The sequence below is a fragment of the Agelaius phoeniceus genome, unplaced genomic scaffold (genome assembly GCF_051311805.1).
Source record: "Agelaius phoeniceus isolate bAgePho1 unplaced genomic scaffold, bAgePho1.hap1 Scaffold_462, whole genome shotgun sequence".
NCBI lineage: Eukaryota > Metazoa > Chordata > Aves > Passeriformes > Icteridae > Agelaius > Agelaius phoeniceus.
Window position 1 is genome coordinate 1 of NW_027510025.1, and position 18,449 is coordinate 18,449.

The 18,449-nt window shown below is 37.0% G+C and overlaps 1 protein-coding gene across 1 annotated transcript in view; it reads left to right on the top strand.

The window, feature by feature from the left end:
* Positions 1 to 621: 621 nt before the first annotated feature.
* The window catches only part of LOC143693243 (transcription factor 4-like), a 36,049-nt gene continuing 18,221 nt past the window's right edge, over positions 622 to 18,449 (top strand). The window contains exons 1-6 of the mRNA XM_077173247.1: positions 622 to 722; positions 3,149 to 3,215; positions 4,755 to 4,836; positions 9,999 to 10,072; positions 14,817 to 14,979; positions 15,037 to 15,071. Of these exons, the coding sequence (XP_077029362.1) occupies positions 637 to 722; positions 3,149 to 3,215; positions 4,755 to 4,836; positions 9,999 to 10,072; positions 14,817 to 14,979; positions 15,037 to 15,071 (507 nt within the window). The 5' untranslated portion in view covers positions 622 to 636. The remainder of the gene's footprint in view (positions 723 to 3,148; positions 3,216 to 4,754; positions 4,837 to 9,998; positions 10,073 to 14,816; positions 14,980 to 15,036; positions 15,072 to 18,449) is intronic.

Genomic DNA, 18,449 nt, shown 5'->3' on the forward strand with positions numbered 1-18,449 from the left:
TACCAAAAAATTGAAAAAAAAATCCCCCAAAAAATCCCCCAAAAATCCCCAAAAATTCCATTTAAAATCCCAAAAAATCCCAAAAGTCCCAAAAAAATCCCCAAAATAATCCCCAAAAATCCCCCAAAAATTCCCCCAAAAATCCCCCCAAAACCCCTCAAAAAATCCCCAAAAAATCCCTCAAAATTCCATTTAAAATCCCTAAAAAATAAAAAAAATTCCCCAAAAATTCCCCCATAAATTCCCCCCAAATTCCCCCAAAATAATCCCAAAATAATCCCAAAAAAATCCCCAAAAAATCCCCCAAAAAATCCCATAAAATCCCCAAAAAATCCCCAAAATCCCCCCAAAAATCACCCAAAAATCCCCAAAAAATCCCCAAAAATTCCATTTAAAATCCCTAAAAAATCCCCAAAAAATCCCCCAAAATCGCCAAAAATTCCATTTAAATTCCTAAAAAAATCCCCCAAAAAATCCCCCAAAAAATCCCCCAAAAATTCCCCAAAAAATCCTCAAAAAATCCCCAAAAATTCCCCCATAAATTCCCCCCAAATTCCCCAAAACAATCCCAAAATAATCCCAAAAAAATCCCAAAAATCCCCAAAATCCCCAAAATCCCCAAATCCCCAATCCCCGATGTCCTCGTTCCACCGGGGCGGCTCCAACCCCTTCAGCTCCTCCTGCACGGCCCCGGCCAATGGTGCTGAGCCCCTCTTGGGTGAGTCCTAAAATGCCCAAAAATCCCAAAAAATGACCCAAAAAATACAGAAAAATTGCTGAAAATATTGCTGAAAAAATCCCCAAAAATCGGGAAAAAATCCCCCCCAAAATCCAAAAATCCACCCAAAATAGCCCCAAAAAATCCTGAAAAATCCCCAAAAAATCCCCAAAAAATCTTGAAAAAATCCCCAAAAAATCCCCAAAAATTCCATTTAAAATCCCCTAAAAATCCCCAAAAAATCCCCAAAAAATCACCAAAAAATTGAAAAAAAATCCCTCAAAAAATCCCTAAAAATCCCCAAAAAATCCCCCAAAAAATCATCCCAAAAATTGCAGAAAAATTCCCAAAAAAATCCCCAAATATTCCCCAAAAAATCGCTAAAAAATCCCCAAAAAATCCCCCCAAGAATCCGACAAAAATCCCCAAAAAATCCCCCAAAAATTCCATAAAAAATCCCTAAAAAATCAAAAAAAATCCCCAAAAAAATCCCCAAAAAAATCCCCCAAAAAATCCCTAAAAAAATCCCACAAATAATCCCAAAAATCCCCAAAAAATCCCCAAAAAATCCCAAAAAAATCCCCAAAAATCCCATAAAAATCCCAAAAGAAATCCCCCAAAAATCCCCAAAAAATCCAGCAAAAAATCCCCAAAAAAATCACAAAAAATTGCAAACAAATCCCCCAAAAAATCAAGAAAAATCCCCAAAAGATCCCCCAAAAAATCCCAAAAATCCAGAAAAATTCCTGAAAAAATCCAAAAAATCTTGAAAAATGTCCAAAAAATCCAGAAAAATCCCCCCAAAAATCCGTTTAAAATCCCCAAAAAATCCCTCAAAAATCCCCAAAAAATCCCCAAAAATTCCCCAAAAATTCCCCAAAATTCCCCAAAAAATCGCCAAAAAATCCTCCCAAAATGCCCAAAAATCCCCCAAAAAATCCCAAAAAATTCCATTTAATATCCCTAAAAAATCCCCAAAAAATCCCAAAAATCATCCCAAAAAATCTTGAAAAAATCCCAAAAAATCACAAAAAAATTGCAAAAAATCCCCAAAAAATCCCTAAAAAATGCCCAAAAAATCCCCAAAAAATCCATTTAAAATCCTAAAAAATCCCCAAAAAACCCCAAAAAATCCCCCAAAAATTCCACAAAAATTCCCCAAAAAATCCCCAAAAAATTCCCAAAAAATCCCCAAAAATCCGGAAAAATTCCATTTAAAATCCCCAAAAATCCCCCAAAAATCCCCAAAAATTTAATTAAAAATCCCAAAAAAAATCCCTAAAAAATCCCCAAAAAATCCCCAAAAAATCCCTAAAAAATCCCCAAAAATCCCCCAAAAAATCCAAAAAATTCCCCAAAAATCCCCAAAAAATCCCCAAAAATTCCATTTAAAATCCCCAAAAAATTCCTTTTAAAATCCCCAAAAATTCCCCAAAAAATCCCCCAAAAATCCCCAAAAAATCCCTCAAAAATCCCCCAAAAATCCCCCCAAAAATCCCCAAAAATTCAATTTAAAATCCCCCAAAAATCCCCAAAAATTCCCAAAAAATCCCCAAAAAATCCCAAAAAATCCCCCAAAATTTCCCAAAAAATCCCCAAAAAATCCCAAAATTTCCAGAGAAATTCCCCCAAAAATTCCATTTAAAACCCCAAAAATTCCCCCAAAATGCCCCAAAAATCCCAAAATTCCATTTAAAATCCCTAAAAAAATCCCAAAAATCCCCAAAAAATCCCCAAAAATTCAATTTAAAATCCACAAAAATTCCCAAAAAAATCCCCAAAAAATTCCCCCAAAAATTCCCCAAAAAATCCCTCAAAATCCCAAAAAATCCCTAAAAATCCCCAAAAAATTCCTCAAAAATCCCCAAAAAATCCCCAAAAATTCCCCCAAAAATCCCAAAAATTCCCCCAAAAATCCCAAAAATTCCATTTAAAATCCCGAAAAAATCCCTAAAAAATCCCCAAAAAATCACAAAATCCCAAAAATCCCCAAAAAATCCATTTAAAATCCAAAAAAATTCCCCAAAAATTCCCCAAAAAAATCCCAAAAAATCCGTAAAAATTCCCCATAAAAATCCCCAAAAAATCCCCAAAAATTCCATTTAAAATCCCAAAAAAATCCCTAAAAATCCCCAAAAAATCCCCAAAAATTCCCCAAAATATCCCCAAAAAATCCCCAAAAATTTCCCTAAAAAATCTCAAAAACTCCCAGAAAAAAACCCAAAATTCCCATTTAAAATCCCAAAAATTCGGTGAAAAATCCAAATTTTTCTTCCTTTCTTTCAAAATTTCGCCCCCAAACTCCAAATTTTTTGGGGGAATTTTGGGTTTTTTTCCTCCATTTTTAGAATTTTTGGTAGAATTTGAGATTTTGATGAAAAATTTGGGAATTTTCATGGAAAATTTGAATTTTTTGTGGTTTTTTTGCAGCTCGCGGCGGCGGCGGCGCAGGGGGAGTTCCCAGACCGGGGACGCTTTGGGCAAAGCTTTGGCCTCTGTAAGGAAATGAAAATTTGGGAATTTTGGGAAAATTTGGGAATTTTGGGAAGGGGGAAAGGGGTGGGGAGGGTGGGGGAAAAATAATGGGAAAATTCTGGGAAAATGGCACAAAAATGGCCCAAAAAATTGGGAAAAAATCACAAAAAAATGGGAAAAAATCCTTAAAAATGTAAAATAATGGCCCAAAAATTCCCCAAAAAATTGGGAAAAAAAATCTTTAAAAATGCCCAAAAATTCCCCTAAAATTGTGAAAAAAAACTAAAAAAATGGCCCAAAAAATGGCAGAAAAATCGCCCAAAATTCCCAAAAATTGGGAAAAAAATCTTAAAAAATGGTAAAAAATGGCCCAAAAATTCCCAAAAATTGGGAAAAAATCACAAAAAAATGGGGAAAAATCCTTAAAAAATGGTAAAAAAATGGCGGAAAAATCACCCAAAAATACAGGAAAAAATTGGGAAAAAAATATAAAAAAATGGTTAAAAAAATCACAGAAAAATTCCTCTAAAATTGGCCCAAAAAATCACAAAAAAAATGGGGAAAAATCATGGAAAAATTCTAAAAAAATGGCACAAAAATTCCCAAAAAATTGGGAAAAAAATCACAAAAAATTGGGAAAAAAACCCTAAAAAATTCAAGGAAAAATCACCCAAAAATTCCCCTAAAATTGACCCAAAATGCGGAAAAAAATCGGGAAAAAATATTTAAAAAATGGTAAAAATGGCCCAAAAATTCCCTGAAAATTGGGGAAAAAATCACAAAAAATTGGGAAAAAAATCCTTAAAAAATGCAAAAAATGGCCCAAAAATTCCCCAAAAAATTGGGGAAAAAATCACAAAAATTGGGGAAAAAAAATCACAAAAAACTGGGAAAAATCCTTAAAAATGCAAAAAATGGCCCAAAAATTCCCCAAAAAATTGGAAAAAAATCACAAAAAATTGGGGAAAAAATCCTTAAAAATTCCCCGAAAATTGGCTTAAAAATCACAAAAAATCGTGAAAAAAATCCTAAAAAAAGGTTAAAAAATGGCCAAAAATTCCCAAAAATTGGGAAAAAAACCCTAAAAAATTCAAGGAAAAATCACCCAAAAATTCCCCTAAAATTTGCTCAAAATGCGGAAAAAATCAGGAAAAAAATCTTAAAAAATGGTAAAAAAATCCCCAAAAATTCCCTGAAAATTGGGGAAAAAGTCACAAAAAATTGGGAAAAAATCCTTAAAAAATGCAAAAAAATGGCCCAAAAATTCCCTGAAAACTGGAGAAAAAATCACAAAAAATTGGGAAAAAATCTTAAAAAATGGGAAAAAAATCGCCAAAAATTCCATTTAAAATCCCCCAAAATTCCATTAAAAATCCCCAAAATTCCCCACACCTGCCCTCCCCTCATCCCCACCAACCTCCCCAAACTTGCATAAATCCGACCTAATTTCCATAAATTTCCATAAATTTCCATAAATTTCCATAAATTTCCATAAAATTCCATAAATTTCCATAAATCTACATAAATCTACATAAATTTGCATAAATTATCTCTCTTTCAGATCTACTCTCCAGACCACACCAACAGCAGCTTCCCCTCCAACCCCTCCACCCCCGTGGGCTCCCCCCTTCTCTCGCAGGTTGGTTCCACCCAAAAAACCCAAATTTCACCCAAAATTTCACCCAAATTTCCCCCAAAATTTCGCCAAAATTTCGCCCAAAATTTCGCCAAAATTTAAAATTTGGATTCCTAAAAAAAAGACCCAAAATTGGGGGTTTTTCCTACAAAAAAATTTGGGTTTTTTACGGGAAAAAATGCGATTTTTGAGGGGGTTTTTGGTAAATAAATTGAATTTTTTTGCCAATAATTTGAATTTTTTAGCCCACATTTTTTGAAATTTTGCCCCAAATTTTTTGAATTCTTTACCCCAAAATTTTCGAGTTTTTGGCCAAATTTTTTGAAATTTTTTCTCAAATTTTTGGAATTTTTTACCCAAATTTTTGGAATTCTTTTCCCCAATTTTTGAATTTTCTACCCATTTTTTTTGAATTTTTTCTCAAAATATTTTGAAACTTTTTACCCAAATTTTTTCGATTTTTTACCCCAAATTTTTTGAAATTTTTACCCAAATTTTTCCCAATTTTTTATCAATTTTTGGAATTTTTTACCCAATTTTTATGAATTTTTTTACCCAAATTTTTGGAAATTTTTTCTGGAATTTTTTGAATTTTTTTCGCAATTTTTATGAAGTTTTGCCCCAAATTTTTGAAATTATTGCCCAATTTTGATGAATTTTTTACCCAAAATAATTTGAATTTTTTGCCCAAATTTTTTGAAATTTTTTCTCAAAATATTTTGATTTTTTTTTACCCAATTTTTAGGTAATTTTCACCAAAATAATTTGAATTTTTTCCCCCAATTTTTAGGCATTTTTGCCCCAAAATAATTCGAATTTTTTCCCATTTTTTGAATTTTTTACCCAAATTTTTCAAATTTTTTGCCCAAATTTTTCAAATTTTTTACCCAATTTTTTTTTTTCCTTAATTTTTATGCATTTTTGCCCCAAATATTTTGAATTTTAACCCAATTTTTATGAATTTTTTTCCAAATTTTTCCCAATTTTTTCTCAAATTTTTTGCAATTTTTTGCCCCAATTTTTACGTATTTTTGCCCAAATTTTATAATTTTTTACCCAAATTTTTCCCAATTTTTTACCCAATTTTTTTGAATTTTTTGCCCAAATTTTTTGAATTTTTTACCCAAATTTTTTGAATTTTGTCCCCAATTTTTATGAATTTTTACCCAAATTTTTAAAATATTTAATCCAATTTTTTGAAATTTTTCCAAATTTTTGAATTTTTTACTCCAAATTTTTCCCAATTTTTCTCAAAATATTTTGAAATTTTAACCCCAATTTTAAGGCATTTTGACCCAAAATAATTTGAATTTTTTTGTCCTTAGAAAATTGATTTTTTTTACCCCCATTTTCCCCAAAATTTTGGCGGGAAACACTCAAATTTTGGCGGGAAACACTGAAATTTTGGCGGGAAACCCCAATTTCCCCCCCCTTTTCACTCCAAATTTTGGCGGGAAACACCCAAATTTTGGCGGGAATACACCAATTTCCCCCCTTTTCACCCCTAAATTTTGGCGGGAAACCCCAAATTTTCCATTTTCCCCCCAATGTTGGCGGGAAACGCCCAAATTTGGCGGGAAATGCAAAATTTTGGCAGGAAACCCCAATTTTCCAACTTTTTCGCCCCTAATTTTGGCGGGAAAACCAAATTTCCCCCCTTTACACCCCTAATTTTGGCGGGAAACCCCAATTTTCCCCCTTTTAACCCCAAAATTTGGCAGGAAACACAAATTTTGGCGGGAAACCCCAATTTCCAACTTTCTCACCCCAAATTTTGGCGGGAAACCCCAATTTCCCCCCTTTCCCCCCCAAATTTTGGCGGGAAAATCCAAATTTTGGCGGGAAACCCCAATTTCCCCCCTTTTCATCCCAAATTTTGGCGGGAAACCACAATTTCCCCCGTTTTCACCCCTAATTTTGGCGGGAAATCCTGAAATTTTGGCGGGAAATCCTGAAATTTTGGCGGGAAATCCCATTTTCCCCCTTTTCAACCACAATTTTGGCGGGAAACCCCAATTTTTGGCGGGAAACCCCAATTTCCCCCTTTTCACCCCAATTTTGGCGGGAATTCCCAAATTTTGGCGGGAAACCCCATTTTCCCCTTTTCACCCCAAATTTTGGCGGGAAATGCTCAAATTTTGGCGGGAACTCCAAATTTTGGCGGGAATCCCGAATGTTTCGCCCTTTTCACCCCTAAATTTTGGCGGGAAACCCCAATTTTCCCTCCTTTTCCCCTCTAATTTTGGCGGGAAACGCCCAAATTTTGGCGGGAAACCAAATTTTTCCTTTCTCCCCACAAATTTTGGCGGGAAACCCCAATTTTCCACCTTTTCGCCCCAAATTTTGGCGGGAAACCCCATTTTCCCTCCTTTTCACCCGAAATTTTGGCGGGAAACACCATTTCCCCCTTTTCGCCTCAAATTTTGGCGGGAAACCCCAATTTCCCCTCATTTTCACCTCAAATTTTGGCGGGAAACCCCCAAATTTTCCCTTTCCCCCCCAATGTTGGCGGGAAACCCTGAAATGTTGGCGGGAAACGCCCAATTTTTGGCGGAAACGCAAAATTTTGGCGGGAAACCCCAATTTTCCACCTTTTCGCCCCAAATTTTGGCGGGGAAACCCCAATTTTGGCGGGAAACCCCATTTCCCCCCTTTTCACCCCTAATTTTGGCAGGAACGCCCCAATTTTGGCGAGAAAACCCCAATTTTCCCCCCTTTTCACCCCTAATTTTGGCGGGAAAATGTGAAATTTTGGCGGGAAACCCCATTTTCCCTCCTTTTCACCTGAAATTTTGGCAGGAAACACCATTTCCCCCATTTTCGCCCCAAATTTTGGCGGGAAACCCTGAAATGTTGGCGGGAAACCCCAATTTTCCAACTTTTTCGCCCCAAATTTTGGCGGGAAAACCAAATTTCCCCCCTTTTCACCCCAAATTTTGGCGGGAAACTCCATTTTCCCCCTTTTCCCCCGTAAATTTGGCGGGAAACTCCCAAATTTTGGCGGGAAAGCCCCAAATTCTGGCGGGAAACCACATTTCCCCCCTTTTCACCCCAATTTTGGCGGGAAATCCTGAAATTTTGGCAGGAAATCCTGAAATTTTGGCGGGAAATCCCATTTTCCCCCTTTTCAACCGCAATTTTGGCGGGAAACCCCCAATTTTGGCGGGAAACCCCCAAATTTTGGCGGAAACCCCAATTTCCACCTTTTCACCCCTAATTATGGCGGGAAACGCCCAAATTTTGGCGGGAAACCCTGAAATTCTGGCAGAAACACTAAATTTTGGCGGGAAACCGCATTTCACCCCTAAATTTTGGCGGGAAACCGCGAAATTTTGGCGGAAACCCCATTTCCCCCCTTTTAACCCCAAATTTTGCAGGAAACACCAAATTTTGGCGGGAAACCCCAATTTCCCCCTTTTCATCCCCAATTTTGGCGGGAAACCCAATTTCCCCCCTTTTCACCCCAAATTTTGGCGGGAAACCCCAATTTCCCCCTTTTCACCCCCAATTTTGGCGGGAAACACAAATTTCCCCCCTTCTCCCCCCTAATTTGGCGGGAAATGCCCCAATTTTGGCGGGAAACCCTAAATTTTGGCGGGAAACCCCAATTTCCCCCCTTTTCACCCCCAATTTTGGCGGGAAACCCCCAAATTTTGGCGGGAAACTCCAATTTCTCCCCGTTTTCACCCCAAATTTTGGCGGGAAACGCCCAAATTTTGGCGGGAAACTCTAAATTTTGGCGGGAAACCCCAATTTTCCCCCTTTTCACCCCAATTTTGGCGGGAAACGCCCCAATTTTGGCAGGAAACCCCAATTTTCCCCCCTTTTCACCCCCAATTTTGGCGGGAAACCCCGAATTTTCCCTTTCCCCCCCTAATTTTGGCGGGAAACGCCCAATTTTGGCGGGAAACCCCAATTTTCCACCTTTTCACCCCTAATTTTGCGGGAAACCCCAATTCCCCCTTTTCATCCCAATTTTGGCGGGAAACCCCCAAATTTTGGCGGGAAACCCCCAATTTCCCCCCTTTTCACCCCTAATTTTGGCGGGAAACCCCAAATTTTCCCTTTCCCCTAATTTGGCGGGAAACCCTGAAATGTTGGCGGGAAACGCCCAATTTTTGGCGGGAAATCCCAATTTTCCACCTGTTCACCCCTAATTTTGGCGGGAAATCCCAATTTCCCCCCTTTCCACCCCGAATTTTGGCGGGAAACCCCAATTTCCCCCCCTTTTTACCCCAATTTTGGCGGGAAACCCCCAATTTTTCCCCTTTTCACCCCAAATTTTGGCGGGAAACCCCAATTTCCGCCCCTTTTCACCCCCAATTTTGGCGGGAAACCCCAAATTTTCCCTTCTCCCCCCTAATGTTGGCGGGAAACCCTGAAATGTTGGCGGGAAACGCCCAAATTTTGGCGGGAAACCCCAATTTCCCCCCTTTTCACCCCAATTTTGGCGGGAAATCCCCAAATTTTGGCGGGAAACCCCATTTCACCCCTAAATTTTGGCGGGAAAAATCCAAATTTTGGCGGGAAACCCCAATTTCCCCTTTTCACCCCAAATTTTGGCGGGAAACCCCAATTTCCCCCTTTCCACCCCAAATTTTGGCGGAAATCCCCAAATTTTGGCGGGAAACCCCATTTCCGCCCTTTTCACCCCAAATTTTGGCGGGAAACTCAAAATTTTGGCAGGAAACCCCAATTTCCCCCACTTTTCACCCCCAATTTTGGCGGGAACCCCCAAATTTTGGCGGGAAACCCCCAAATTTGACAGGAAAACCTAAAATTTTGCGGGAAACCCAATTTTCCCCCTTTTCACCCCTAATTTTGGTGGGAAACCCCCAAATTTTGGCGGGAAATCCCAATTTCCCCCCTTTCCCCCCCAAATTTTTGGCGGGAAACCCCCAAATTATGGTTAGAAACTCCCAAATTTTGGCGGAAATCCCAATTTTCCCCCTTTTCACCCCAATTTTGGCGGGAAACCCCCAAATTTTGCCCGGAAATGCCCCAATTTTGGCGGGAACCCCTGAAATTTTGGCGGGAACCACCATTTCCTCCCTTTTGCACCCCTAATTTTGGCGGGAAACCCCCAAATTTTGGCGGGAAATCCCAATTTCCCCCCTTTTCAACCCCAATTTTTATTAATGGCGCTAATTGGCTTTTCCTCGTTAGCAGGGACGGCAGCGTGGGCCCGGAACGGGGGGCAGGCGGCGTCATCGCCCAATTATGAGGGGCCCTTGCACTCCTTGGTAGGTTCATTAATTAAGGAATGCGTTCATTAGAGGCCGCAGCAAAAATCCCCGAAAAATCTCAAAAAAATCCCCCAAAATCGGCAAAAAATCCCCAAAAACTCCCCAAAAAATCCTCAAAAAATCCCATAAAAACCCCATTAAAATCCCATCAAAATCGAAAAAAAAAAAAAAATCCGAAAAAAACCCCAAAAAACCCCAAAAAATCCCATTAAAATCCCATTCAAACCCCAAAAATCCCATTAAAATCTCAAGAAATTCCTTAAAAAATCCAAAAAATCCAATAAAAACCCCATTAAAATCCCGTCAAAATCTGAAAAAAATCCGAAAAAATCCAAAAAAAATCCCCAAAAAATCCCAAAAAAATCCCTAAAAATTGCTAAAAAATCCAAAATCCCCAAAAAATCTGCAAAAAAATCCCTAAAAATTCCTCAAAAAATTCCCAAAATATCCCATAAAAATCCCATTAAAATCTCAAAAAAATCCCCCAAAAAATCCCATAAAAATCCCATTAAAACCCCATAAAAACCCCAAAAAAATCTCAAAAATTCCCTAAAAAATCTCCAAAAAATCCATAAAAACCCCCAAAAACCCCCAAAAAATCCCTAAAAATCCCATTAAAACCCCATAAAAACCCCAAAAAATCCCCAAAAAAATCTCAAAAAATTACTTTAAAAATCTCAATAATCCCCCAAAAAATCCTGAAAAAAATCAAAAAAAATCCCATAAAAACCCCCAAAAAAATCTGAAAAAATCTTTAAAAAATCCCCAAAAAATCCCCTAAAATCCCCAAAAAATCCCCTAAAAATCCCCAAAAAATCCATTAAAATCCCCAAAAAATCCTAAAAAAATCTCAAAAAAATCCCCTTAAAACCCCATTAAAATATTAAAAATCCCTAAAAAATCGCCAAAAAATCCCCCAAAAATCCCTAAAAATCGCCAAAAAATCCAAAAAAAATCCTCTAAAAATCCCCCAAAAATCCTGAAAAAATCTTAAAAAAAACCCCAAAAAAACCCATAAAATTTTTTAAAAATCCCATTAAAATCCCATAAAAATATTTAAAAATCGCCAAAAAATCCTCAAAAAATCGCTAAAAAACCCCCAAAAATCCCTTTAAATCCCCCTAAAAATCCCCAAAAATCCCATTAAATCCCATTAAAATCTCAAAAAATCCCCATAAAAACCCCATTAAAATCCCAGTAAAACCCCATAAACCCCCCAAAAAATCCTCAAAAAATCCCCAAAAAATCCCATTAAAACCCCCAAAAAATCCCATAAAAACCCCATTAAAATCCCATAGAAATTCCACTAAAATCCCCAAAAATTCCAATAAAATCCCCCCAAAAATCCCCCCAAAAATCCTAAAAAAACCCCAAAAAATCCAATAAAAATCCCCTTAAAACCCCATTAAAATGACAATAAATTCTTTAAAAAAATCCCCAAAAAATCGCCAAAAAAATCTCCCAAAAATCCCCAAAAAATCCCTTAAAAACCCCAAAAAATCCCCAAAAAATCCCGAAAAAAATCTCCAAAAATTCCCATTCAAACCCCATTCAATCCCCATTCAAACCCCATTAAAAACCTTAAAAAAACCCCTTAAAAATCCCATTAAAATCCCATTAAAACCCCATTAAACCCCCCCAAAAATACTCAAAAAATCCCCAAAAAAATCCCATAAAATCCAAAAAATCCCCAAAATTCCTTAAAAAATCCCCAAAAAATCTCAAAAAATCCGAAAAAAATCTCAAAAAAAAATCCCCACAAAAATCAAAAAAATTCCTTAAAAATTCCTTAAAAAATCCCCAAAAAATCCCATAAAAATCCCATTAAAATTACAATAAAATGTTCAAAAAATCCTGAAAAAATCCCCAAAAAATCCTAAAAAACCCCCAAAAATCCAATAAAAATCCCCTTAAAACCCATTAAATAGCCATAAAAATCCCATTAAAATATTAAAAAATCGCCCAAAAATCCTCCAAAAATCCCCAAAAAATCCCGAAAAAAATCCCCAAAAAATCCCATTCAAACCCCATTCAAACCCCATTAAAACCCCATTAAAATCCCATTAAAATATTTAAAAAATCCCATTAAAATATTAAAAAATCGCCAAAAAATCCCATTAAAATCCCCTAAAAATTGCTAAAAAAATCCTCAAAAAATCCCATAAAAACCCCATTCAAACCCCATTAAAACCCCACAAAATCTGAAAAAAACCCCCAAAAAAATCTCAAAAAAATCCAAAAAATTCCTTAAAAAATTCCTTAAAAAATCCCCAAAAAATCCCATTAAAAACCCCACAAATTCCCTATAAATTGCCATAAAAATCCGTAAAAATTCCTAAAAAAATCCCTTAAAAATCCTCAAAAAAACCCCCAAAAACCCCCAAAAATCCTATTAAAATATTAAAAAATCCCCAAAAAATCCTCAAAAAATCCCATTAAAATCCCATAAAACCCCCCAAAAAATCTCTAAAAAATCCAAAAAATTCCTTAAAAAATCCCAAAAAAATCCCCAAAAAATAAAAGAAATTCCCTAAAAAATCCCAAAAAATCCTTAAAAAAATCCAAAAAAATCCCCAAAAAATCCATAAAAATCCCATTAAAACCCAAAAAAATCTGCAAAAAATCCCCAAAAAAATCTGCAAAAAATCCCCAAAAAATCCCATCAAAACCCCATTAAAATCTCAAAAAATCCCCCAAAAATCCCCAAAAAATTCCAAAAAATTCCTTAAAAAATCTCAAAAAAATCCCTAAAAATTGCTAAAAAATCCAAAAAAAATCCCCCCAAAAATCCCCAAAAAATCCCATTAAAACCCCATAAATTCTCAAAAAAATCCCCAAAAAATCCCCAAAAATTCTCAAAAAATTACTTTAAAAATCTCAATAAATCCCCAAAAAATCCTGAAAAAAATCCCCAAAAAATCCCATAAAAACCCCCAAAAATCCCCAAAAAATAATAAAAATTCTTTAAAAAATCCTCAAAAAATCGCTAAAAAATCCCCAAAAAATCCCGAAAAAAATCCCCAAAAAATCCCATTCAAACCCCATTCAAACCCCATAAAATCCCCAAAAATCCCTAAAACATCCCATTAAAATCCCATAAAATCCCCAAAAAATGCCATTAAAATCTCAAAAAATCCCCCAAAAAATCCCAAAAAAATCCCATAAAAACCCCCAAAAATCCCCATAAAAATGCCATAAAAACACCATTAAAATCCCATTAAAATGACAATAAATTCTTTAAAAAAATCCCCAAAAAATCGCCAAAAAAATCTCCCAAAAATCCCCAAAAAATCCCTTAAAAACCCCAAAAAATCCCGAAAAAAATCTCCAAAAATTCCCATTCAAACCCCATTCAATCCCCATTCAAACCCCATTAAAAACCTTAAAAAAAACCCTTAAAAATCCCAAAAAAATCCCATTAAAACCCCATTAAACCCCCCCAAAAAATACTCAAAAAATCCCCCAAAAATCCCATAAAATCCCAAAAAAATCGCCAAAAAATCCTTAAAAAATCTCAAAAAAATCCAGAAAAAATCCCCAAAAAATCCCCGAAAATTCTCAAAAAAAATCCAAAAAAATCCCCAAAAAATCCCAAAAAAAAATCCCCAAAAAATCCCAAAAAATCCCATAAAATCTCATAAAAATATTAAAAAATCCCCAAAAAATCCCTAAAAAATCCCCAAAATATCCCCAAAAAAATCCCATTAAAACCCCATTAAAATATTAAAAAATCCCATTAAAATCTTCATAAAATCCTCAAAAAATCAAAAAAAATCCCATAAAAACCCCATTAAAATCCCATTAAAACCCCATAAAAGTCCCAAAAAAATCCCATAAAAACCTTATTAAAACCCCATTAAACTTGCAATAAATTCTTTAAAAAATCCCCAAAAAATCGCAAAAAAATCCCTCAAAAATCCCTTAAAAATCCCAAAAAAACCCTCAAAAATCCCCCAAAAATCCCGAAAAAATCTCCAAAAATTCCCATTCAAACCCCATTAAAAATCCCATTAAAACATTAAAAAATCGCCAAAAAATCCTCAAAAAAGCCCCCAAAACATCTCCAAAAAAATCCCTAAAAATACCCAAAAAATCAAAAAAAATCCTTAAAAAATCCCCTAAAAATCCCATTAAAATTCAAAAAAATAAAAAAAAATCCCTAAAAAAATCTCAAAAAATCCGAAAAAAATCCAAAAAAAAATCCCCAAAAAATCTCAAAAAATAATCCCCAAAAAATCTCAAAAATCCCCAAAAAATCCCATTAAAAATTCAAAAAAATCAAAAAAAAGCCCCAAAAATCTCAAAAAATCGGAAAAAAATCTCCAAAAAATCGGTAAAAAATCCCCAAAAAAATAAAAAAAAATTCCTTAAAAATCCCTAAAAAGTCTTCAAAAAACCCCCAAAAATCTGAAAAAATCCTTAAAAACCCCCAAAAAATCTCAAAAAAATTACTTAAAAATCTCAAAAGATCCCCAAAAAATCCCCAAAAAAATCTCAAAAAATTCCAATAAAAATCCCATTAAAACCCCATCAAAACCTTAAAAAATCCCCCAAAAAATCGTCAAAAAATCCCATTAAAATCCCATTAAAATATCAAAAAATCGCCAAAAAATCCTCAAAAAATTCCGAAAAAAATCCCCAAAAAAATCCCATTCAAACCCCATTCAAACCCCATAAAAACCCCACAAAAATTTTAACAAAACCCCATTAAAATCCCATAAAATTCCCATTTTCCCCTCAGAGCCGCATCGAGGATCGCCTGGAGCGCTTGGACGACGCCATCCACGTCCTGCGCAACCACGCCGTGGGTGCCGGCGCCGCCTTGGGCGACATCCACGGGGTCCTGGGCCACAACGGGGCCGCCATGGCCGGGCTGGTGGGCGGATATGGAGGAGGAGGAGGAGGCGGAGCTGCAGGAGGAGGAGGAGGAGGAGGAGGAGGAGGAGGAGGAGGAGGAGGAGGAGGAGGAATTCTGGGACATCGGCACGCGTTGATGGTGGGGGGATAAAGGGGGAATTTGGGGTGGTGGGCGGAGATGGAGGAGGAGGAGGAGGAAGAGGAGGAGGAGGAGGAGGAAGAGGAGGAGGAGGAAGAGGAGGAGGAGCTGCAGGAGGAGCTGAAGGAGGAGGAGCCTCAGCCCCAGCTCCATCCCAGCCCCAGCTCCATCCCAGCCCCAGCTCCAGCTCCAGCTCCATCCCAGCTCCATCTCCAGGCTCAGGCTCAGCTCCATCCCAGCTCCATCTCCAGGCTCAGGCTCAGCTCCATCCCAGCCCCAGCTCCATCCCAGCTCCATCCCAGCCCCAGCTCCATCCCAGCTCCATCCCCAGCTCCATCCCAGCCCCAGCTCCAGCTCCATCTCAGCTCCATCTCAGCTCCATCCCAGCTCCATCCCAGCCCCAGGAGGAGCTGCAGGAGGAGGAGGAGGAGGAGGAGGAGGAGGAGGAATTCTGGGACATCGGCACGCGTTGATGGTGGGGGGATAAATGGGGAATTTGGGGTGGTGGGCGGAGATGGAGGAGGAGGAGGAGGAGGAGGAGGAGGAGGAGGAGGAGGAGGAGGAGGAAGAGGAGGAGGAAGAGGAGGAGGAAGAGGAGGAGGAGGAGGAAGAGGAGGAGGAGGAGCCGCAGGAGGAGCTGCAGGAGGAGCTGAAGGAGGAGGAGCTGCAGGAGGAGGAGCCCCAGCCCCAGCTCCATCCCAGCTCCAGACTCAGGCTCAGCTCCATCCCAGCCCCAGCTCCATCCCAGCTCCATCCCAGCTCCAGCTCCAGGCTCAGGCTCAGCTCCATCCCAGCTCCATCCCAGCCCCAGCTCCATCCCAGCTCCATCCCAGCTCCAGGCTCAGGCTCAGCTCCATCCCAGCTCCAGCCCAGCCCCAGCTCCAGCTCCATCCCAGCCCCAGCTCCATCCCAGCTCCATCCCAGCTCCAGCTCCATCCCAGCTCCAGCAGGGAGGAGGAGGAGCTGCAGGAGGAGGAGGAGGAGGAGGATATGGGGGGAATATGAGGAAAAATTGGGATAAAATGGGGGGAATATGGGGGAAAATTTGGGGAAAAATTGGGAATAATTAGGGGAAAATTGGGAGAAAAATTTGGGGAAAATTAGGGGAAAATTGGGGAAAATTGGAGAAAAATTTGGGAAAAAATGGGAAAAAATTGGGGAAAAATTGGGAAAAAATGGGAATAAAATGGGGAAAATATGGAGAAAAATTTGGGAAAATATGGAGAAAAATGGGAAAAAATGGGAAAAAATTGGTAAAAATTGGGAAAAAATTGGGAAAAAATTGGGGCTAAAATGGAGAAAAATGGAGAAAAATTCGAGAAAAATTGGGAAAAAATTGGGAGAAAATGGGGAAAAAATTGGGAGAAAATGGGGAAAAATTGGGGGAAAATATGGGGAAAAATTGGGAAAAAATTGGTAAAAAATTGGGGAAAATTGGGGAAAAATTGGAGAAAAATTTGGGATAAAATGGAGAAAAATTGGGAAAAATTCGAGAAAAATTGGGAAAAAATTGGGAGAAAATGGGGAAAAATATGGGGAAAAATGGAGAAAAAATTGGGGAAAAATTGGAAAAAAATTCGAAAAAAATTGGGACAAAATGGGAAAAGATGGGAAAAAATTGGTAAAAATTGGGAAAAAAATTGGGAAAAAATTCGAAAAAATTGGGAAAAATTGGGAGAAAAATTGGGGATAAAATGGTAAAAAATTGGGGGAAAATTGGGGAAAATATGAGGAAAAATGGGAATAAAATGGGGAAAATTTGGGATAAAATGGGGGGAAAATTGGGAATAAAATGGGGGAAATTTGGGATAAAATGGAGAAAAATTTGGGAAATATTGGGGAAAAATTTGGGAAAAAATGGGAAAAATTCGAAAAAATTGGGAAAAAAATGGGAATAAAATGGGGGGAAAATTGGAATAAAATGGAGGAAAATTGGGAGAAAAAGGGGTGAAAATATGGGGGAAAAATGGAGATAAATTTGGGGAAAATTGCCAAAAAATTCGAAAAAAATTGGAAAAAAATTCGAAAAAAATTGGGAAAAAAATCGAAAAAATTGGGAAAAATTTGGGAAAAAATTTGGGAAAATTGGGGGAAAAATTGGGCGAAAATGGGAAAAAATTGGGGAAAAATTGGAGAAAAATTTAGGAAAAAATGGGAAAAAAATGGTAAAAAATTGGGAAAAAAAAGGGAAAAATTGGGAAAAAATTGGAGAAAAATTGGGGGAAAATTGGTAAAAAATGGTAAAAAATTGGGAAAAATTGGGAAAAATTGGGGGAAAATTAGGGGAAAATTGGGGAAAAATTAGGGGAAAAAAATGGGAAAAAATTGGTAAAAAATTTGAAAAAAAATCGAAAAAAATTCGAAAAAAAATCGAAAAAAATCGAAAAAAAATCGAAAAAAATCGCAAAAAATTGGGGAAAAAAGGGGAAAAAATTGGGAAAAATTGGGGGAAATGGGAAAATTGGAATTTTGGTATTTTTTGCCTCAGGTGGGCGCTCACCGCGACGACGGCGTCGGCATCCGCAGCTCCTTGGTGGCCAACGCGGTGCCCGTGGGGGAAAATGGGGAAAAATTGGGAAAAAATTGGGGAAAAATTGGGAAAAAATTGGAGAAAAATTTGGGAAAAATTGAGAAAAATTGGGGAAAAATTCGAAAAAAATTGGGAAAAAATTTGGGCTAAAATGGAGAAAAATTGGGAAAAATTGGGAGAAAATGGAGAAAAAATGGGAAAAAATTGGGAAAAAATTAGGGCTAAAATGGAGGAAAATTGGGAAAAATTCGAGAAAAATTGGAAAAAAAATTGGGAAAAATGGGGAAAAATTGAGGAAAAATTGGAGGAAAATTTGGGTAAAAAATGGGAAAAAATTCGAAAAAAAAATTGGGAAAAAAATGGGAAAAATTGGGGAAAAATTGGAGAAAAAATTGGGGAAAAATTGGAGAAAAATTTGGGAAAATATAAGAAAAAATTGGGGAAAAATGGGAATAAAATGGGGAAAATATGGAGAAAAATTTGGGAAAAAATTCGAAAAAATTGGGAAAAAATTGCCAAAAAATTCGAAAAAAATTGAGAAAAAAATCGAAAAAAATTTGGAAAAAATTGGGTGAAAATGGTAAAAAATTGGGGAAAAAATTGGGAAAATTGGAGAAAACTTCGGGAAAAATTGGGAATAATTAGGGGAAAATTGGGGGAAAATTTGGGAAAAATTGGGAAAAAATTGGAGAAAAATTGGGGAAAAATTGGGAGAAAATTTGAAAAAAAATTGGGAAAAATTTGAAAAAAATTGGGAAAAATTGGGGATAAAATGGAGAAAAATTGGGGGAAAATTGGGAAAAATTGGAGAAAAATTGGGAAAAAATGGGAAAAAAATGGTAAAAAAT